The 22,146-nt window shown below is 48.6% G+C and overlaps 1 protein-coding gene across 11 annotated transcripts in view; it reads right to left on the bottom strand.

Annotated features, from left to right (window-relative positions):
* Positions 1–22,146, bottom strand: part of Ppfia1 (PTPRF interacting protein alpha 1) — a 101,165-nt gene that overhangs the window by 41,431 nt on the left and 37,588 nt on the right. For 6 of the 11 annotated variants that reach the window (XM_070009651.1, XM_070009655.1, XM_070009653.1 and 3 more), the window contains exons 3-15: positions 18,893–18,994; positions 18,442–18,606; positions 17,774–17,848; positions 17,385–17,486; positions 16,934–17,155; positions 15,265–15,411; positions 12,530–12,664; positions 11,248–11,322; positions 10,825–10,908; positions 6,800–6,931; positions 5,401–5,463; positions 3,869–3,948; positions 902–1,037 (exon numbers count right to left, since the gene is read on the bottom strand). In XM_070009651.1, the coding sequence (XP_069865752.1) occupies positions 902–1,037; positions 3,869–3,948; positions 5,401–5,463; positions 6,800–6,931; positions 10,825–10,908; positions 11,248–11,322; positions 12,530–12,664; positions 15,265–15,411; positions 16,934–17,155; positions 17,385–17,486; positions 17,774–17,848; positions 18,442–18,606; positions 18,893–18,994 (1,518 nt within the window). The remainder of the gene's footprint in view (positions 1–901; positions 1,038–3,868; positions 3,949–5,400; positions 5,464–6,799; positions 6,932–10,824; positions 10,909–11,247; positions 11,323–12,529; positions 12,665–15,264; positions 15,412–16,933; positions 17,156–17,384; positions 17,487–17,773; positions 17,849–18,441; positions 18,607–18,892; positions 18,995–22,146) is intronic. The other 5 variants (XM_070009662.1, XM_070009661.1, XM_070009659.1 and 2 more) reach the window with 2 other exon arrangements.

Here is a 22,146-nt window from a genome sequence, read left to right as displayed (position 1 = left end):
CAGGAGAGGGCTGGGGGGGCAGAGGTGAGGGTGGACAGTGGAGGGGAGGGCTGGGGGGCAGAGGTGAGGGTGGACAGTGCAGGAGAGGGCTGGGGGGCAGAGGTGAGGGTGGACAGTGGAGGGGAGGGCTGGGGGGCAGAGGTGAGGGTGGACAGTGCAGGAGAGGGCTGGGGGAGCAGAGGTGAGGGTGGACAGAGCAGGGGAGGGCTGGGGGGGGGCAGAGGTGAGGGTGGACAGTGGAGGGGAGGGCTGGGGGGCAGAGGTGAGGGTGGACAGTGCAGGAGAGGGCTGGGGGGCAGAGGTGAGGGTGGACAGTGGAGGGGAGGGCTGGGGGGCAGAGGTGAGGGTGGACAGTGCAGGAGAGGGCTGGGGGAGCAGAGGTGAGGGTGGACAGTGCAGGGGAGGGCTGGGGGGGCAGACGTGAGGGTGGACAGTGGAGGGGAGGGCTGGGGGGCAGAGGTGAGGGTGGACAGTGGAGGGGAGGGCTGGGGGGCAGAGGTAAGGGTGGACAGTGCAGGGGAGGGCTGGGGGGGCAGAGGTGAGGGTGGACAGTGCAGGGGAGGGCTGGGGGGACAGAGGTAAGGGTGGACAGTGCAGAGGAGGGCTGGAGGGGGGGCAGAGGTGAGGGTGGACAGTGGAGGGGAGGGCTGGGGGGCAGAGGTGAGGGTGGACAGTGCAGGGGAGGGCTGGGGGGGCAGAGGTGAGGGTGGACAGTGGAGGGGAGGGCTGGGGGGCAGAGGTGAGGGTGGACAGTGGAGGGGAGGGCTGGGGGGCAGAGGTGAGGGTGGACAGTGCAGGGGAGGGCTGGGGGAGCAGAGGGTGGAGGGGAAGGCTGGAGGGGGGGCAGAGGTGAGGGTGGATGGTGCAGGGGAGGGCTTGGGGGGGGGCACAGAGGCCTTGCCTTGGAGGGCTCGTCCCGCAGAGCCGCCAGCCGGCCTTTCTGGGGGCGCCGTAGCACGGCACTGGTGTTGAAGGTGTCCGTGTGCCCATCTGCCACGGGGAACCGGAAATCCGGGACACTGCCCAGGTGGGGTCTGCTGAAATGTCAAAGGAAAGGGTGTTATTAGAACAGTCCACTAACTGGGCGACTTCTCATTCAGCTGGAAACTGGCCATCTGGAAAATGAGTGCTCTCATGCAGGAAAAGGTGGACAAGAAGGCAGGCCACCTGTGAGTGCCTCCAGAGCCACATGTTGCTACTGCTCGGCAGCCATTTACTGCTCACGGGACAGGAGAAGCGCACGGTGGCACACAGGGAGGAGCAGGGAGTCCAGCCACCCAGTCTGAAAATCTGCCTTCAGCAAAGTTCAGGTCCTGTGCTTCCCTGGCTGACCAGCAGGGCGCCTGGCTGCCACATCCAGGCTTTCCCGGGACGCCAAGATCCCTGTGGGAGAGGCACCAGCCACAAGTGCTCCTGGAGGCCCTGAATGCTGCTGAAGTCCTGTCAGCTTGTCTGGGGAGGCTGGGGCTGGAGCTGGCTTCTAGGTTTCTGAACCCAAGACACAATTGTGCACAGTGAGGCCACAGAAACCAATCCTCAGGCTGAAGAAGTCTCCAGAAGAGGAGGTAGAGAGGGGGCTGGACCAACCAAGATGGCAGAGCTGAGGAGCAGTGGCCATTCCATTCCCATGGGCCAGGCACAGCGGGGCAGCGGGAGTCAGTCATGGCGCCCACCACCACATCCATCCCGGGGCAGCCTTGTTTCTGCTTCCTCTAAGCTCTTAGTTCCTGAGAATGGAGGCTGCTGTGGGATGCTCTGCAGGGAAGCCCGCACTACCCAGCAGGATGGCTGTGCCTCGGACCCAGGCTCTTCATTCCTCCTACCCAGGGCCCATGCCATCCTGTGGTGACCAGTGTCTTTCTAAGTCTGACATGGAGTCTCCAGATCCACCTCCTGGCACTGTCCCCTTGGGGTTCCCAGAGCTAACACCTCCTCTCCCTTGTCACGTGCCATTTATCACACCCCAGGCTAGGCAAGCCTATCTTAGAACTTGCCCTTGGCCAGACGGCTGTAATCCTACCTACTCAGGAGGCTGAGATCTGAGATTCATGGTTCAAAGCCAGCCCAGGCAGGAAAAGTCGGTGAGACTCATATCTCCAATTAACCACTCAGAAAACAGGAAGTGGCACTGTGGCTCAGGTGGTGGAGTGCTAGCCTTGAGCTGAAGCGCTGAGAGACAGTACCCAGGCCCAGAGTTCAAGCCCCAAGACCAACCAAAAACAAAAAGCACACACAAAAAAACTTGCCCTTCTTTTTATTGTTAGTCGTGGGGCTTGAACTCAGGGCCTGGTCACTGTCCCTCAGCTCTTCAGCTCAAGGCTAGCGCTCTACCACTTGAGCCACAGTGCCACTTCTGGCTTTTTCTGGTTATGAGGTGCTGAGGAATTGAACCCAGGACCCATTGCATCCAAGGCAAGCGCTCTACCACTGAGCCACCTTCCTAGCCCTGTCCTTTTTATTTTTTTAAACCAATCATGGGGCTTGAACTCAGGGTCTGAGTGCTGTTCCTGAGCTCTTTTGCTCAAGGCTAGCACTCTACCATTTAAACCACAGCTCCACTTCCACCTTTTTGGTGGTTCACTGGAGGTAAGTCTCTGGAACTTTCCTGTCTGGGCTGGCTTCAAGCTAAAATCCTCAGATCTGGCCTTCTGAGTAAGTAGGATTACAGGAGTGAGCCATTGGTGCCCAGCTTCCCCCTTCCTTTTGTTGCCACTTCAACCTCTCTCCTCTTTATTACTACAGCTGTTAGTTCAAGAAAGCCATACATCAAAGTCAGGAGATATGTGGAATCACAGCACTCAGAAGGCAGAGGAAGGAAGACTGAAAGCCAGTTTCACAAGCCTCCTGCCAAAAAAGGACTGAGAACATGGCTCAAGCAGCAGAGCACCTGCCTAACAAACAGGAGGCCTTGAGTCCAAACCTGAATACCACAAATAAAGTGGGGAGGATCGCACATTGTGTTGTTAGTAACTGTTCAGACACACATTGCACCTCTCCTCCCTCACCTGAGCAGGACCTGTGGTGGCCAGGGCCCCACTGATCACATGAGCCTTTTAGGGTGCATTCCACCCCAGCTCTCTGTCCTCCTGGCCCTCAGCAAGCATTAGCACTACCCCTGGAAAGTTCTCTGGTTTTCTGGCTCTCTGAAACTGTCCTCAGTGCCTTCTCTTGCAGCTGTCTAGAAGTAGTTTCAATAAAGATGCCCTCACTTTTCCTAGTACCCAATGCACAAGTGTGTGCACTGGCTCTGCCCTCTCCACTAAACACGCTTCGAGCAAAAGCCTGTTTCCTGTAACCTGCAGCCACCAGGGAACCACTTCAGGAACTTCTGCCAAAGTTTAATTTTCACTTGATGGTGGTTTTCTTCAAAGACACAAAATTTAAATATCTTAATAAGAACCACCTCCATCATAAAGTAAAGAAAAAACAATAAGGATGCAGGGTTGTATGTAGGCGTGCGACCAGATCCATTCACAGCCAAGTGACTCAGCCTGTATCAGCCTACCCAAGTCATACCTCAGCAGACGTGACTGTGATGGAGTCCCCTGAGCTCTGGCTGTACAGTCACTCCTTCAGCACTAGCAGCCCTGTGCAGCGGGCAGCTCTTGGGGGCCTTTCTATAGCCCTGGGCTCTGTGCTGCCCCCACTGCATCCGCATCACACTCTGTGGGAGTGGTCATGCCTACACTGAACCTGCTCTATGTTTCTGAGTGTTTCCAGCCACACGCTGCCCTAGCACAAGTTCCCGCCTTGAGATGGGCACTTTACTCTCAAGATCAGGCAGGCTCTGTGCTATCTCCAACCACACTGCCACATGGCAAGGCGTACAAGGTGCTGAAACGAGGCGACTAGTTTGTTAACAACATACCCGTGGTGAAGCGAGGCGCCTCTCAGTCTCATCTGGTCTAGTTCGGCCCTCAGTGCTTCAATGTTGAGGACTAGCTGGTCCTGTAAGACAACAGATGATTTATAGTAAAAGCTCTCTCTTTCATGTTAAAGAAGTATTTGCAGGGAGAGAGCGAGGGAAGGGATGACATTGTTCAAAAAGGAACATATTCATTTACCTAACTTTTGGGGTTGTTTTTGTTTGTTTTTGGTAGTGGGGCTTGAACTCTGGGCCTGGGCACTGTCCCTCAGCTCTTCAGCTCAAGGCAAGTGCTCTACCACTTGAGCCACGGCGCCACTTCTGGTTTTCTGGCGGCTTATTGGAAAGATGAGTGTAACAGACTTTCCAGCTGGGGCTGGCTTTGAACCACGATCCTCAGATCTTAACCTCCTAAGTATCTAGGATTACAGGCATGAGCCACCGGCACACAGCTTACCTGACTTTTGTAACCATAGCCTTTCTATCACCTTTATAATAACAATTTTTTTAAAAAAAATTTGCATTGAACACACATAAATGTTGAACATAACTGTAGCAGGTTAAATTAGCATTTATAAATACCATTTCCCATCTGAGAAAATTTTCTCCATGAGTTATGTGATAAACAAACACTACCAAATTCACCTACAGCCTATTGAATGAAAAGGTGTGAATTAGTCACAGAAATGTTTCAGAATCTTAAGAGAACAGAATAGTGCTCTGTACTGTTTCTCACAGTCCCACATCTCTTACACAACACTCTCCTGTCCAGTGCAGAAATGACTGTCACACATGGCTTCCTGGCTACGAATACACAAACCCAAATGCCGTGTGTAGTGACTCCAGAGTTCACACAAAGACTTAGTATGAAAATAATTATAAAGTAGCTTATTAATGTCACACTATATATAATGAAATAATAACATTTGGATATACTAGGCTAAATAAAATTAATTTCACCTATTTACACTTCTTCAAATGTGGTTACCAGAAAGTCCAAGACTATATAGTCCATAATACATTTGTTTGACAGTATTGTTCTTTTTTTTTATCCGTAGGGCTTTTTTCTTGGTATATATGGTGTTTTTTTTTCTTGGTTTGATTGGAACCCAGGGCCATACAAATGCTAGGCAAACTCTCTACCTCTGAGTACATCTACAGCTCTTATAGCACTGTTTTTGTTGTTATTTTATTGTTGTTTTATTTTGGCAGTACTGGGGTTTGAACTCAGGACCTCATACTTGCTAAGCAGACATTCTACCCTGTGAGTAATGCCCTAGTCCCTGAAAGTATGTTTCTGATGAAAAGTTTATGCTAATTATTTTACTCTCAAACCCAAAAGGAGTCAGGATTCTGAGCATGCATTTCAAATACAAAAGCAGTCGATTGCTTTTAAATCCACACGTGTTATGCATCTTATGCTGACAGACTGAGAGCCCTCTGAGCTGACCTCAGCTTCCACTAAGCGTATGTGGTAACTATAACTGCCAGTCAGCTACTAATGGCGCTCAGTGACTCAGAGAAGACATTAGTACCTTATCATGCTGTGTTTCTTCCAATTGCTTCTTTGCATTTTCAACTTCTCGTAATAAAGAATTCTGAAAAAGATACAGAGTACTTCAGTGTTGATTCTTCAAAAACATTCCAAGTAATCCAGTATGGCCACACTTGTGGAAAGCTATGACACCGCACAGAAGGGAAGGTGAGATGGAAGCACTAAGGAGTGGCACCCAGTGAGCCTGACCACGGGGCAAGGACAGCTGCACTCATTTCTCTGGCTCATATACAACTGGGTTCTTTTTGGATCAAATTTCCAAACATAAGCATGCTGAATCCATGGTATAAGTTTGTTTAGCGCAGGTAAACTGGCTTACACTGACTTTCAGGTTTGGCAATTCATTGGTGACTTTAGAAACATGAAATTTGTTTCACATGTAAAATTAAAATCTAAAATAAAAATATTCCTACCTGAGTTTGATCCACTGATGAAGAGGTGAGAGGAGCCACCCTGTGTGGTCTGTAATCATGCCTTTGTGCTTAGTTTTATGTAAAATACACGTGGAAAGTGGTAATCATCAGTCTCTGAACGGGATACAACTCTCCCTTGTGTGCCAACCTCAGGACGTTTCTGAGTGTCGCCTTAAGGGACATGGCACACTCATCAAACTGCTGCCTGCTCAGCCCTCTGTTCTGCAAGGACTCTGCAAGTAGCTAGTGTACCTTACATCTGAAGGGCTGGGAGCCAGGCTTATGCTGTGGGTGCTGGGAGCATGCTCGGCCTTCTTTAAACCAAGTGGAAGAGAAAGAAGGCAGGGCTTGGTACAGAACATTTGGTTTAACTTGATTCAATACCTTCTATGATGTCATGCGCCTAAAATGCTGCATCCAAGGGTTGGGTCAGATAGATTCTAGTGTAGGAAAGGGAGACTAGGGTTTACTGGCCAAATCCAGCCCATAATCTAGTTCTTTAAATTTAAAAAGAAATTTTTTTTTTGAGACTAGGTCTTGTGATAATAGTCCAGGTTGGCATTGAACTCATAATCCTCCTGCTTCTGCCTTTTGAATCCTAGCAATTCAGGCCAGTGCCACTATACCAAGCTTGTAAATAAAATTTTATTGGAACACAGCCATGTATGTTCATTTATGTGCTATCTCTGGCCGTTTGTCTGCTGGTACTCTACCATATGAACCACACCTCTAGTCTTTACCTGGCCAGGCCTTGGAAGAAACTACTTATCTACTTCTCTAATCAAGAACAGAAAATAAGAACAAATAATTTGCCCCCAAAACAAATGCAGGAACAACAACAAATGCAGCCAACAACAAAATCAGCTCAGTGACTGGATGAGGCAGCTTGTCCCAGCTGCGCCACCTCCCCCAGGAGAGGTGGGGCTCACTCAGCGGCAGGGCCCTGCAGTGCAGCCGCCTGACTACCTTGTCTTCCAGAGCAGCCATTCTCTCCTTCAGGTGAAGCTGAAGCCTCTCATTGGACTCTGAAAGAAGCTTGTCCACAGTGTCTGATAAACGTTTGTTATGCTCCTCATTCATCTTTTCTCTTTGTCTGGCCTAAAATAAGAGAAGCAGAGACTTCAGACTTGAAGCAGATATATAGTCATTCCATTAAGAGAAACAGGACCCAGCACTGCGCCACACATGTGCCACTGTGCCCAGTCTGCTCCTTCCCACTGCCATTCCTAGTCCAAAGGCAGGCAAGTAAGTCTTAGAAAGCCACTACTTAAAAGGGGATCTTCTAGAAATGCTAGCATTCAGGGGCTTGAGAAATGGTCTAGCCACCAGATGTCAAACGGATGTAGAAGGTAGATTCATCAGTATCGAGTTGATATCTACATGCTGGCAGAGAAATTACCCTTGTATAAATGCATTTGAGACAAAAGATGAGTTAGGCCAGCTTCACGTGGCTCATGGCTATACTCCTAGCTACTTGGGAGGCTGAGATCTGAGGATTGAGGTTCAAAGCCAGCCTGAGCAGAAAAGTCTGTGAGACTCTTACCTCCAATTAACAACCAAAAAGTCAGAAGTGGAGCTGTGGCTCAAGTGGTAGAGCACTAGCCTGGGACACCAAAGCTCAAAGAGAGAGCCCAGGTCCTGAGTTCAAGCCTCAGGATCAAAAAAAAAAAAAAAAAAAAAAAGATAAAAGACAAAAGATGCACTGAAGGGGGGCGGGGGGAGGATGGGAAGGGATGGGAAGGGAAACAAAGGAGGAGGCTACAATGCTTGATAAGAAATGTACTCAAGCCGGGCGCTGGTGGCTCACGCCTGTAATCCTAGCTACTCAGGAGGCTGAGATCTGAGGATCGCGGCTCAAAGCCAGCCCGGGCAGGAGAGACCGTGAGACTCCTATCTCAAATAAACCACCAGAAAACCGGAAGTGGCGCTGTAGCTCAAGTGGTAGAGCGCTCGCCTTGAGCTGAAGAGCTGAAGGACAGCGCCCAGGCCCAGAGTTCAAGCCCCATGACCGACAAAAAAAAAAAAAAGAAATGTGCTCATTATCTTGCCCATGTAATTGTAACCCCTCTGTACAGTATTTTCACAATAAAAAAAAAAAGATGCACAGAATTACCAGATGGCATGCATCTATAATCCTAAATGTGGTTTGAAGCTGGCCCAAGCAAGAAAGGCTGTGAAGACTCTTACCTCCAATTAACCACCAAAAAGCCATTAGTGGGGCTGTGGCTCAAGTGGTAGAACACCAGCCTTGAACACAAAAAAAGCTCGACAGCCAGTGTCCGTAGTTCACACCTATAATCCTAGCTACTCAGAAAACTGAGACGTGAGGATTACAGTTTAAAGCCAGCCAAGGCAGGAAAGTCTGTTAGACTGAGACTCTCATCTCCAATTAGCCACCAAGGTATAGCTCAAGTGGTAGAATACTAGCCTTGAGCCAAAACAAACAAACAAACACACATTCTCTCTCTCTCTCTCTGAATTACAAAGCAGAAGTGAAAAGTATCAGTAGGACCTGGGAGATGTTTTGTTATGCCAGTCCTGGGGCTTGAACTCAGGGTCTGGGCACTGTCCCTAAGCTTCTTTTGCTCAAAGCTAGTACTCTACCACTTGAGCCACAGTGCTACTTCTGGCTTTTTGCTGGTTAATTGGAGATAAGTGTCTCCCAGAATTCAATCTTCAGATCTCAGTCTCCTGAGTAACTAGGATTACAAAGGTAACTCATGGGCTAGGAATGTGGCTTGGTGGTAGAGCGCTTGCCTATCATGCATGAAGCCCTGGGTTCAACTCCTCAGTACCACATAAACAGAAAAAGCCAGAAGTAGCATGTGGCTCAAGTGGTAGAGTGCTAGCCTTGAGCAAAACAAGCTCAGGTACAGTGCGCCCAGGCCGTGAGTTCAAACTCCATCACTGGCAAAAACAAAACAAATATAAGGCACTAGTGCCTGGCTTGAGACTTTTTCTTTATATCCCTATACTGACTCAACTTCTCGTAACGTACCTTTCTACCTGAGAATTGTAGATAAAGACCTAAATGACTTTGAAATGTGCTAACAATGTTTCAGACCCATGTTTTACTGAACTGTAATCAACATCAATACTTAAAGGTCTTGGTTTTACCCCTGAAAGAACCCATGAGAGTAGAAGGCAACAGGCACTAAGAGGCAGCATCCAAGCCTATGACCAGATCACAGTGGCGGTGCTCTCCAGCTCTCTGTCATCATCTAAAAAGCCACAAAGCCACAGACCTCACAGTACATGCAGGATCCCATGTCCTTCCTTTCTTTTTTTTTTTGGTCAGTCATGGGGCTTAACTCTATGCTTGGGTGTTGTTGCTGCACTCTTCAGCTCAAGGTTAGCACCCTATCACCTGAACCACAGTGCCACTTCTGGTTTTCTGGTGGTTTAGTTGGAGATAAAGAGTCTCACAGACCTTCCTGCCCAGGCCGGCTTTGAACCACGATCCTCAGATCTCAGCCTCCTGAGTAGCTAGGATGACAGGTGTGAGCCACTAGCGCCCGGCTCCAATGTTCTTTCTTTAGAAGTGTCTGCTTCTTTTGCCAAGCAATTCACTTTTATAGCAGAATAGCTTAATATCCAGTTATATATCTCCCCAACACAATACTCCATGCACTGGCTCTGACAATACGTAACATGCTGTTTCTGTTTACAGGGTAAGAGTGTATAGAGGTAGGGGGAGGAGGGGAAGAACTGAGCTTCATAGTGATCATTTCCAGGAAGCTAGTCTGATTCTCTGCAGTACATGGCCAGAAATACAGGCATCTACTTATGAGTGGGTGTGGGAGGGAAAAATTGAAAGAGCAAGGGAAGACGTGACATTGTCCAAAAAGAACTGTACTCTTCACCTGACTTACACAACTGTAACCCCCGGTACATCACCTTTATAGTAACAATTAAAAAACCTTTTTTAAGTTGCTCTTCTCTCAAAAACTCAGGTAAAACTTCATACAATGGTCAATTTTTAAAAAAAGAGAGAGAGAGAAAATAAGCTGGGCATTGGTGGCTCATGCCTGTAAGCCTACTCAGGAGGCTGAGATCTGAGGATTGTGATTCAAAGCCAGCCCAGGCAATTAACCACCAGAAAGCCGAAAGTGGTGCTGTGACTCAAGTGGTAGAGTGCTACCCTTGAGCTGAAGAGCTCAGGGACAGCAACCAGGCCCAGAGTTCAAGTCCCACAATCAGTAACAACAACAACAAAATACAGGCCTCATGTAAAAACATGATCTAGCAATCTTCAAGCTAATGTGAAAAAGTTGGCTGATGTGGAGGCACGGGGCTCCACATCAGATATAAATGCTTCCTTCCCCGTCCTCTTGTTAAAAGACCCCACCCTAGACACGGGGCCTGGCAGCTTCCTGCTGCTCCACATGCACAGTGGCTCATTTCTGGCAAGGGAAACTTGGAATTGACACAATCCTCCACCACCGCGTTTCCTAACGCTCCTCTCACTGCAGCTCCATCTTGGTGCTCCTTTGGCTCCAAAATACTCATTCCGACACCTCCCAACAACTCTGGATCTGGGGACAGAAGCCAGGCCTCTGGCCCGAGGCTTTGACTACAGTGCCCCATGCTGAGCAAGCATACATGGGTCATGAGCCTTGCTCTAGGCTTCTGCAGGGTGTCCTTATGGGCACCATACTGGGGAGTCTGTAGGGTCATTTTACCTGAAGCAGTCCTGATCACTAGATGAGCAAGAAACCTTCCTGGGCTTGGTGGTCCTGCCCATTCCATAGCATTGTCAATGACACATCTCTTCTGCTGCAACTTATCCTTAATCTCCGAGTGTGTGGAGTGCGCACATCAGGGCAGTAGAAATGAGGCCACAAACAACAGCCCATGACAGGAAGCAAAGTCTGGGTTGAAGTGGGAGGCCACAGAAGAGGACCAGTAGGAAGGAGGTCCAATAGCTCGGCCTGGGTCATACCTCAGCCCCAGGTTCAGTGTCTCCTCAGCACGTCCAGCTCTATACATACCCGCTGCAGCTCTTGATTCTTCTCCTCCAGCTGTGCCTCCATCTGCCGTAGCCTCTCCTCAATGTTGCCATGTCTCTCCTCAGCCTGCCAGCAAAGACATGGTGAGTTGACCTACTCACACTTCACCGATGACATGCTCTATACTACCGCAGCAGCAGCAAGCATCACATGCTGTGCGAGGACTTCAACCGGATGGCAGGGACAGCGTGTACTCATCCATCACATCCTCTGTGGTCCTGTGTGCTGCTCAGTGAACCAGCCGACCTCTCAGCGTGCAGGTGCCGGCAAGCCTGTGTGTCCCCCCCACCCCACCCCGGCGGGCCTCTGTGGACTCAGGTCTCCCCATCCTCAGACTGCTTCTGTGAGTCAGCATGGAAAGCAGAAAGCAGCAAGCAGGAGAAAGGAGCAAGGTACACATTCTACCTTCCTAAGCTTGGAAGTAAGTTCCAACAGTTTAGCTTCCTTAGCGGCAGAGCTCCCAGAAGACAAAGGGTCAGACTACAAAGCCAACAAGGACAGGAAAGACAGTAGGGAGAAAAGAAACGAAGATTTTAAAATAGTTCACTGAGGGGAGGCAGGGTTCTGCTATGGCTGAGAGCAATGCACTCGACTGAGGCGGGAGGGGGGCGGGAGGGGGCGGGAGGAGGCAAGCCTGTGGGTGCTAGGGACCATCAACTGCCCCCAGGGTTCCCTTCCCTGCAGGGTACACTCTCCTCTCCCTGTCCCTTCACTGCAGCTAAGTCCAAGCTAGTGCCAACAGGACTCCTGCCAGGCACCAATATGGCGTGTGCTCACGCTGCTTTTGGGCCTGGCGATGCTTCTTGCTAAGCCTCTTTTGGCCCCTGTGTGGACCGCCTGAGCTGAGTCCCATGCCCTCCCCCTCCCCCTGGAGCGACATCTTTATCTGCCTCCCTCTCCACAGACGGCAGGAACTGTCCTCTACATGCCTTGCTAGCACTGGCTGAACAAATAAAGATTGCTTTAAACCCATCTATTTTTTAAGCCAGAAATGACAGAGTACACCCATAGTTGAGCTACACAGGAGGCAAAGGCAGAGGAACTGCTTGAGCCCAGGAGGTTGGAGCCAACCTAGGCGTTTTAACCAGATACCATCTCAAAAAACACATTTGTAAGTAATTTCAAAACAAAACATTACTTAAAAATTTACTCTAAGTGTATTCAACTGTCTTTAAAAGAGAATAGCATTTTCCTCTGCTTTTTCTCATTTCTCTTTTCTTTCTGTACTCTCACTGGCCTTTTTCACTAGTGGCTGGCACTTTACTACTTGAGCCACAGCTTCATTTCTGGCCTTTGGCTGGCTGGAATTTTTGTCTGCCCTGGCTCCAAACTGTGACTCTCAGACATCAGCCTCCTGACTAGCTAGGATTATGGGCACAAGCCACCCGTGCCCAGCATCGCTTTCCATTCCTGACAACTCTATTATCCTGTCCCACACAGCTTCCAATCTGTGCTTTAAGCTGTGACTAGAACCACAACACAGTGTCACAACACTGTGGACAAACAACACATTCCTGAGAGACAGGAGGGTGGTCCAGGGAGGACAAGGGAGGACACTGTCTGACCAGTGAGAAGCGGTCTCACCTCACACTAGCACTGACAAACAGTCAGAGCCACTCCACAGGTCCAGGGACACTGACTAGAGAAACCAAGTTCTGGCGCTTGACCTTTACCAGCCCAGACGCACCTTGGAGAGCGCAGCCACCCTCTGGGCCAGCTCAGCCTCTACCTCCGGCAAGGTCTCAGCTTTCCGCAGGGTCTGCTGCAGCTTCTGCTCCGCCAGCTCCAGGCGTTCCTGTAACTGACGGTTTTTGTCTTCCGTCTGCAGAAGGAGAGCTGAATGAGAGAGTGCAGCGCCCCACCTCCTTCAGTGACAGCAGAAACCATCGGAGCCTCCGCTCACAAGCTGCCGGCAGTACGGAGGCAGCCTGCCTCGGGGCAGCAGCTTCAGAGCCAGGCTTCCTCATCTACCTTTCTGGGCCTGAATTTGATGAGCAAACATCTTTCACAAAGCATTTGCTTCTTCTAATATCTTCAAAGAAGCCTTCTTTATTTATTTTTGTTTTGTTTTTTGGTCGGTTGTGGGGACTGAACTCTGGGCCTGTGCGCTGCCCCTCAGCTCTTCAGCTCAAGTCTAGGGCTCTACCACTTGAGCCACAGCGCCACTTCCGGCTTTTTCTCCTTATGTGGTGCTGAGGAATCTAATTCAGGGCCTCATGCATGCAAGGCAAGCACTTTACCCCTGAGCCACCTTCCCAGCCCCTATTTATTTTGGGTGCAGGTCCTGGGACTTGAACTGAGGGCCTGGGTGCTGTCCTTAAGCTTTTTCTTTTTTTTTGCTTATGGGGTGCTGAGGAATCGAACCCAGGGCCTCAGGCTTGCAAGGTAAGTGGTCTACCACTGAGCCACCTTCCCAGCCCCCCTCCCTAAGCTTTTTCACTCAAGGATAGCATTCTACCAGTTGAGACACAGTTTCATTTCCAGCTTTTTGGTGTTTAATTGGAGATAAAGAGTCTCACGGACTTTCCTGCCCAAGCTGGCTTCAAATCTCAGTCCTTACATACCAGCCTCCTGAGTAACTAGGATTACAGGCATGAGACACAGACACCAGGCTAAGCTTGTTCATTCTTATAGACAACTTAGGGTAAGAATACTTGGTACTATTCCTTGGCAAAAACAAAGAAGTCGGGCGCTGGTGGCTCACGCCTGTCATCCTAGCTACTCAGGAGGCTGAGATCTAAGGATCGCGGTTCAAAGCCAGCCCGGGCAGGAAAGGCTGTGAGACTTTTTTCTTTTTTTTGTCAGTTGTGGGGCTTGAACTCTGGGCTTGGGTGCTATCCCTCAGCTCTTCAGCTCAAGGCAAGCAAGTGCTCTACCTCTTAAGCCACAGCACCACTTCTGGTTTCCTGCCTGGACTGGCTTTGAACTGTGATCCTCAAGTCTCAGCCTCCTGAGTAGGATTACAGGCGTGAACCACGGGGCCCAGCTGCCATGAGGCTCTTATCTCCAATAAACCACCAAAAAACCGGAAGTGGTGCTATGGCTCAAGTGGTAGAATGCTCACCTTAAGCTGAAGAGCTGAGGGACAGCGCCCAAGCCCAGAGTTCAAGCCCCACAACCAACAAAACAAAAACAAAAACAAAAAAACCCTCAGCACTAGCGGTGTGGTGGCCATGGCCTCCAGACGCTGAGGAAGTGACGCCCCGGCCAGAGCACAGAGAGCCCCCCATCTTCCAAGAGCTTGCTCAATGACAAACGATTCCAGCTACTGTTAACTCTGTTTGAGGCAGGGCGTCACAGGATTCAGCATAAGCTGGCCTCACACTTCCGATCTTCCTGCTTCAGCCTTCTGAGTGCTGAGGCTCTAAGTGTGTGCCTGACTCAGGTTTTTCTGGTTCATTCTCAGATATCTAAGATTACACAGAAGTGGGAGTGAGTGTGGTTTGTCAAGAGTACAGAGATGCTAATTTTACTACTGCTTTTTGTTGTGGTTGTTGTTTTGTATGTTGTAGGGCTTGAACTCTGGGCCTGTACACTGTCCCTGTGCTCTTCAGCTCAAGGTTAGTGCTCTATCACTTGAGCCACAGCACCACTTCCGGTTTTCTGGTGGTTCATTGGAGATTAGAGTCTCACAGACTTTCCTGCCCGGGCTGGCTTTGAGCCATGATCCTCAGATCTCAGCCTCCTGAGTACCTAGGATTGATTACATGTGTGAGCCACTGGCGCCCGGCCTAATTTCTTTTTAACTTGCCATTCTCATATTGTTCCTAGTTACCAACAAGCACCTACCTTGAAATTCTGTCACTCTGCTCATTTAGTACAAATGATTAAAACTTTAAATATAGACATAATTAAAAAATAAATAAAAGGTGCCGGGCGCTGGTGGCTCACGCCTGTAATCCTAGCTACTCAGGAGGCTGAGATCTGAGGATCGCGGTTCAAAGCCAGCCCGGGCAAGAGAGACCGTGAGACTCCTATCTCCAATAAACCACCAGAAAACCGGAAGTGGCGCTGTAGCTCAAGTGGTAGAGCGCTAGCCTTGAGCTGAAGAGCTGAGGGACAGCGCCCAGGCCCAGAGATCAAGCCCCACGGCCGACCAAAAAATAAATAAATAAATAAATAAATAAATAAAATAAATAAATAAAAGGTGTGAACCTCTATCTGATGACTGCACCTTTGGTTTTCCAGTGCTGGAGATTGAACCCAGGGTGCTGCTACACATGGATTAAGCTTTAAATAACCACAGCTTCTAAGCTGAAGTAACCACCCTCTTCAAGGTAACATTCTAGGATCATAAAAACTGCTATTTGGACTTGATTTGCCACATGCAACTTACAGGGGGAAAAAAAAAAAGAAGAAGAAAGATCTTTAACTTCATTAATAATTAACTGAAGCCAGAAACAGGCCCATAAAGTTCATTACCTGCCGGTGCATAGAGTCCTTATTTGCAATCTCGTTTTCCAGTTTGTCATTGAGGTCATGTACTGAAGTGGCCTCACGCTGTGCAGCAAGGTAACGCTTTTCAAGGGTGGTGATCCTCTCCTCCATGTCTTCCTTCTGGGCCATCGCCTATCGTTCAGAGAAAAAAGGCAAGTGACAATACTTAACACATTCAAATACTCCAGAGAGAAAACTGGACGAAACTAAAATCATAGTCCCCCAAACTAAACTGATACATGTCAGTTTTCTGAAATTGACCTGCCTCAGACATCATACACATCCAGCTGTGAGGTATGACGAGCACAGGTTCATCTGGCTTAACATAATTGATGGCTCATGTCACCAATTTTATTCTTTTCTACATATGAAATGTGTAAAAAGTACATATAAAAATAAGCTTGAAGGGGCTGGGAAGTTGGCTCAGTGGTAGAGCGCTTGCCTTGCATGCATGAGGCCCTGGGTTCGATTCCTCAGCACCACATAAGCAAAAAGAAAAAAGCCGGAAGTGGTGCTGTGGCTCAAGTGGTAGAGCGCTAGCCTTGAGCTGAAGAGCTGAGGGACAGCGCCCAGGCCCAGAGTTCAGGCCCCACGACCGGACCCCCCACCCAAAAAAAAAAAACTTTAACAAAAAAATAAGCTTGAAGTGAGTCATCAAGTATATGTTAAAATTTGTATAGTAAGCCACCCCAAACACTCCAAGAACCCAAGCAGATGAAGGTGTCCCCAAGGTGTCCCAAACAAGGAGTGCCCTATGTCTGCCCCAGCTACAAAAGGGCTTCTTATCGGGTACAGCAGCAAGATGCAGGTCTCAATTTTGTACACTAAAAGTTGGATAAAAGTCTCATACAATTGTGACGTTCAAACACACTGACAAGTGGAAACAGAAGTCAAAGTTTAATAAGACACCACTAAAGTTTGTAACAAAATTAATATTATGCACTATCTGCTACTGAAACCAGGACACAAATTATCTAATGTAGGCAAAAAAATAATAAAACTTAGTAGGTTCTGTAATATATATGAATATTTTCCTTTGGTCTGAATTCTTACATAAAGTTGCTCATGCTGAGCTTCCCTGCTCTCCACACATGCTCAATGGCAGGGAGACCCCATGGACAAGTACCAGACGGTACTTGTACCGTCTTGTACAAAATAAACATGTTGTAACTGTAACCCAGGCAGAAATGCGGTCAGAATACATCCAAATATATTCTTACAACACGGTCCAGAGGACCCAATGTGAGTGAGGTTCACACTCACTGCTGGCCTGACCTCTGATATCCAACCCCATACCATCCATGAGAGAGGTACATCAAAAAACAGGAGCTGGCCTGTCACAGACCACCTCACATCTCAACAGGACGGCCGATACCAAGTTCACTTGCTATCTGGATGATAGAAAGAAACCTAACAAGACAAAGAACACACACACAGCTCACAGTCTGGGGCAGCACAGGAGGGAACCTAAGAAGGCTCTGCCCTTAAACAGCTGCCCACCATAGCATGAGGCAGCCGGTCCATCTCATCACACTGGCTCCTTCTCACTACCACTCACACAATAACCCAAGGCTGGAAGACGCTGGGAGGGCACAAGAGAAAAGCAGCACTGGATAGGACTTGAGCACACACTGCAATCTCTGCCATCACTTACTTCTCGGACATCTCGTTGCAACTTTGTGTTCATTTCTTCAGACTTGATGAGATCCTTTCTGGCTGTGTCCAGATCTTCTTCCAGCTCTGCTACGTGACTGGAGAGGGCAGCCAGACGCTCCTTCATCTGGGTCTGCTCTCTTGACTGTTTGTCTATGACTTCCTGGAGCTCCATTACCTTAGCAAGGTCTTCCTCATGGCTGAGGGAGCCATCTGAAGATCTCTGATGGAAAAAATATGGACCCTTATACAGACAGCCATGTTTGGTACGCTCTAGAATAAAACATTTCCAGCAAACCAGGTCCACCAAAACAAGATTTCTATAGTCTGCGCGCAGGTATGCCAGGTACATGCAGGTACTGTATTTTCAGCATAGCTGCTCAACAGCTTTATCTAGGTGCCAGGGACCAAAGATACCAGAAAGGAAACCTAGAGAAAGCCCAGTGACTTGCCTTTCCATTCGTGCTTGGTGTGTTTTCCTGCTCATGGTTGATGTCAAGCACCCCATCTGTTAGTGTTTTTTTCTGATTATTCTGTTCTTTAAGAATCATTAGCTAAAACAGAAATGAATATGAGGAGGATAAAACACCTTAAATGCCTTTGGGAAAAACAAGACTATACACTGCTAAATGAAGGAAAAAAAGCATAAGGTAAAGCTCTCCTACTGAACACACAGGTTACTAGAATTCATACCTACTAGACAAATGATCCTGAATGCTGACATCAAAGTCTAGCAACCCCAGCAGACTGGTCCACAACTAGAAAAACACCTCTGACATCTATTACTCCGTAAACTTAGGGGTAGTAATTCTATTAATCTCTGACAGTGCCTCCAGCTCACCTCTTTGTGTGTAGCACCCAGTTCTTCTTCTAACAAGCTGCACCTCTCCAGGGCTACTCGGAGCCGCTCTCGCACCTGGAAATAAAAGGGTCACCGTGAGTGTATTTATTTCACAGGCACATCTATGTACAGTTGTCTAACATGGTGTTAGTGAAACATAAGAGGAACTGTAGTGTCTTTCATTGACATTTACTGCCCAGAAACTTACTAATGCATTTAGTTTTGTTTTTGTTTTCTGAGACCAGGGCTTACTAGGCAGACCAGGCTGGCCTGGAACTCATGATCCTCCTGTCTCGGGCTCCCCAAAACTCAGGTGACAGGTTTAAATTTGGGGAAATTTTGCCCCTGAATAGATTACCAAGATCTTCCCAGCAAATCAATGCAGAGAATTCATCAATGTTAAGATGCATATGCCAGCTGGTACTTGTTAACCGTGTAGTATACTGTCTTCTAAGAGAGATGCCTTTGTAAGAATTCAAGGAGCTCTAGTGTCGGTACCCCACAATGCCCATACGCACCGTATCAGTGCCCCATAGGCATTGGTGACCACAGTGCAAGGGGCCCACAGCATGTCAGTGCCCACAGTACTGGTGCCCACAGCATTGGTGCCCTGTAGTGTCAATGGCCAAGGCATGTTGGTGCCCCACAGTGTCAGAGCTTGGCAATACCTTCTCGTCCAGGGCTTTGTGGTGCTCAAACAGGGACTTCAGAGCTTTGAGCACCTCCACCTCACTAGACACACCGGCGGGGGACTGTGCCTGTCTCTTCACCACTGTCATCCTAAGAGAGCGCTCGTGCCTGGACACAAGGCACTCCAAATGCTCCAGCAGCAGCTGAAACAGAGGGATGGAAGAAAGGTACAAGGAGCAATTTTCAATCATGTCTACTCTCAACCACACACTCAAGTCTGAATCCCTTAAGCCCAGCAGAAAGGTAGAGACACTCCTTCAGCTCTCAGAGTTCTGTTAATCCCCAGCCTCATGCCTTGTCTAACACCGTGCTGACAGAGCAGTCTACACTGTGACCCAGGCAGGAAAGGTTGTCTGTCCCCTTCTCGGGCAGCAGGACTGGTCCCCATGCTGACTACAGAGGCAGACAAGACCCAGAACCATTACTAACCCTGGTGTTGTTCCTTTCTGCTTTCAGCTCTGCAATTTCCTCTTCCCTCTCGAGGAGCTGCTCCCTGCACACATTCAGTTCTTTCGTGAGTGCTGCAAACTCCTAAAAAGCAGCAAAGGAGAGGAATAAACAAACACATAGAGGAGAAGGACTTCCAACAGCCTCCCCAGTGTCTGATCCTCCAGAGAGAGACCACCAATAGGCTGCAGACCAAGATTTCCTCTAGATCAGGCTCCCAGCTACGTGTGCCTTCCCTCCACTGGGGCCCTGGAGTACAGGTAGGGGAGAGCAGGGGAGAGTGGGGTCCAAGCCCACCTAAGATCAAAGTAATTCCCCAACTGGGGCCTGGGATGAAGCAAATAAAGACATTTTTAAGTGATTCACAGACACATGACCTAGAAGGGAAAAAGCTAGAATAGAAGGCCACCACCGGGCCTGCCTTCTCCTCGAGATGCTGAGTCTCCCCTGGGAGATCATAAGGCTATGGAGATCCCCCAGGGAGAAGGCTGAGCAGTGTCTCAGACCCAGTTTCTTAAGTCTGCAGAAGTTGCTTAGTCAACTATACAAGATGGATTTTCACAAGTATTGGTAAGCCTTTTGCAAAGTCTAGGTAGGCTGTCTGGGCATCTGGGTGAGCTGTGTCCAGCTGCTCCTGTGGTGCTGCTTTGCACTAGCTCTGTAATACTGCTCTGAACACAGTGGATAGGGAGAGTCAAGTAGAAACCTACAGCCTCCTTCCTTTCCTCCTTCCTGAAAGGAGTACAAAGCTCCCATCTCTGGTCAGTGACTCATCCCTGGAGGTTCACTTCTCTTTTTCTTTTTATGCAGGCCCTGGTCTCGAACTCAGGGCCTAGGCACTGTCCTTGAGGTTTTCTGCTCAAGGCAGCACATGCTCTACCACTTGAGCCATAGCTCTACTTCTGGCTTTTTGGCCATTAATTGGAGGTAAGAATTGCATAGGCTTTCCTGCCAGGGCTGGCTTCAAACCACAATGCTCAGATCTCAGCTTCCTAGGTTTAGAGGCGTAGACCACTGGTGGTGGTGGTGGTGGTGGTGGTGGTGGTGGTGGTGGTGGTAGTGGTGGTGATGGTGTGTGTGTGTGTGTGTGTGTGTGTGTGTGCGCCCCCACGACTGGACCCAAAAAAAAAAAGGCCTTCAAAATAAGTTAAAGTTTAGCTGGGAACTATTGATGTAATCCTAACTACTCAGAAGGCTGAGATCTGAGGATTGTGGTTCAAAGCCAGCCCACGCAGAAGAGTCCCCATGAGACTCTTATCTCCAATTAACCACTGAAAAACCTAAAGTAGAGCTGTGACTCAAAGTGGTAGAGTGCTAGCCTTGAGCAAAAGAGCTCAGTGACAGCCTTGAGTTCAAATCCCACAACTACCAAAGAAAAACTAAGTTAAAGCAGCTGCTTTGTTTTATTGTTTCTCTTTAAGGGACAGAGAAGGTTTGATGATCAGCCCTTCAATGGGATGAGTGTATCAACTGGAAAACTAGGAAAGAATGGACAGCTGTGTAACTCTAATCTTCGCAACCCAAGGCCGGTGTGGGCCATGATGGAGCCAAAACTCTATCTGTGCTACATGGGACAAGCAGGCAGCAACAGGAAGAGTAAAATTAAACAAACGTATTGCTTCTCGAGTATTATTTCAGAGGAACAAACTAAAGAACAGGAGAGAGAGTTTGCAAAGAACCTGAAGACACTGAGTATTTTCATGGTGTGGTAAAGTAACAGTAATTTTCATTTACTCAGTTTCTCTTAAAAGAAACCACCAGTTCTTCTGCAGGCACCAGAATGTGGTAATCCACTCCTAGTCTGGCAACAGGAAGACCTCTGGAACCTGCCTCCAAGGGAAAGAGGAGAGAAAACAACTCTTCAAAGCTCCTGGAAACTGCTCCAAGTTCAACCGCAAATGATGAATATGCATTGACTGGTGGTGCTGCACAGTACCTGGGAATCTGAGACTGCAGAATTACAAGTTCTAGGCCAGCCTAGGTTACATAGTGAAACTTTGTCTCAAAACAAAAAAACTAAAAAAACAAATAAAACAAGCCAGGTGCCAGTGGCTGAGGCCTGTAATCCTGGCTACTCAGGAGGCTGAGCTCTGAGGATCACAGTTCAAAGCTAGCCCAGGCAGGAAAGGCCATGAAACTCTTTTATCTCCAATAAACTACCAGAAAACCGCAAGTGGCACTGTGGCTCAAGTGGCAGAGCGCTAGCCTTGAGCTGAAGAGCTCGGGGACAGTGACAGCGCCCAGGCCCAGAGTTCAAGTCCCACAATAGACAGAAAAGAAAAAAAAGAGAAAGAAAGAAGGAAACAAACAAACAGCTGGACACCAGTGACTCACACCTAGCTACTCAAGATGTTAAGATCTGAGGATCACAGTTTGAATCTGGCCTGGGTAGAAAAGTCCCTGTGAGACTCTTATCTCCAATTAACCACTCAAAAACTGGAAGTAGCAATGTGGCTCAATAAATATAGTGCTAGCCTTGAACACAAAGAGGCTCAGAGACAGCGCTCAAGCCCTAAGTTCAAGCCCCTCATACTACAAAAAGGGAAGGGGAAAAGGAAGGGGAAGGGAAGGGGAAGGGGAAAGGGAAGGGGAGGAAGAGAGGGAGGGAGGGTAAAAGGGAGGGTGGGAGTGAAGGAGATGGGGAGAGGAAAAAATATGTATAAAAATTCAGGCCAAGGGGTTGGGAAGGTGGCTCAGTGGTAGAGCACTTGCCTTGCATGCTCGAGGCCCTGGGTTCAATTCCTCAGCACCATATAAGAATAAAGCCGGAAGTGGCACTGTGGCTCAAGTGGTAGAGTGTTAGTCTTGAGCTGAAGAGCTGAGGGACAGCGCCCAGGCCCAGAGTTCAGGCCCCACGACCGGACCCCCCAAAAAAAAAAAAAAATTCAGGCCAAGCACTGGTAGTTCACACCTGTAATCCTACCTACTCAGGAGGCTGAGATCCTAGGATCCCAGTTCGAAGCCAGCCTGGGCAAGAACGTCCATGAGACACTTAGCTCCAATTAACCACCAAAAAGCCAGATGGAGAGCTGTGGCACTATGGTTCAAGTGAGAGAGTGCTAGTCTTTTTTTTTTTTTTTTTTTTTTTTTGTCGGTCGTGGGGCTTGAACTCTGGGCCTGGGCATTGTCCCTTAGCTCTTCAGCTCAAGGCGAGCGCTCTACCACTTGAGCTACAGCGCCACTTCCGGTTTTCTGGTGGTTTTATTGGAGATAGGAGTCTCACGGTCTCTCCTGCC

The sequence above is a fragment of the Dipodomys merriami genome, unplaced genomic scaffold, assembly GCF_024711535.1.
Source record: "Dipodomys merriami isolate MVZ:Mamm:240054 unplaced genomic scaffold, mDipMer1.0.p SCAF_78, whole genome shotgun sequence".
In the NCBI taxonomy this organism is placed as follows: domain Eukaryota; kingdom Metazoa; phylum Chordata; class Mammalia; order Rodentia; family Heteromyidae; genus Dipodomys; species Dipodomys merriami.
This window is presented reverse-complemented; position numbering and strand designations above follow the sequence as displayed.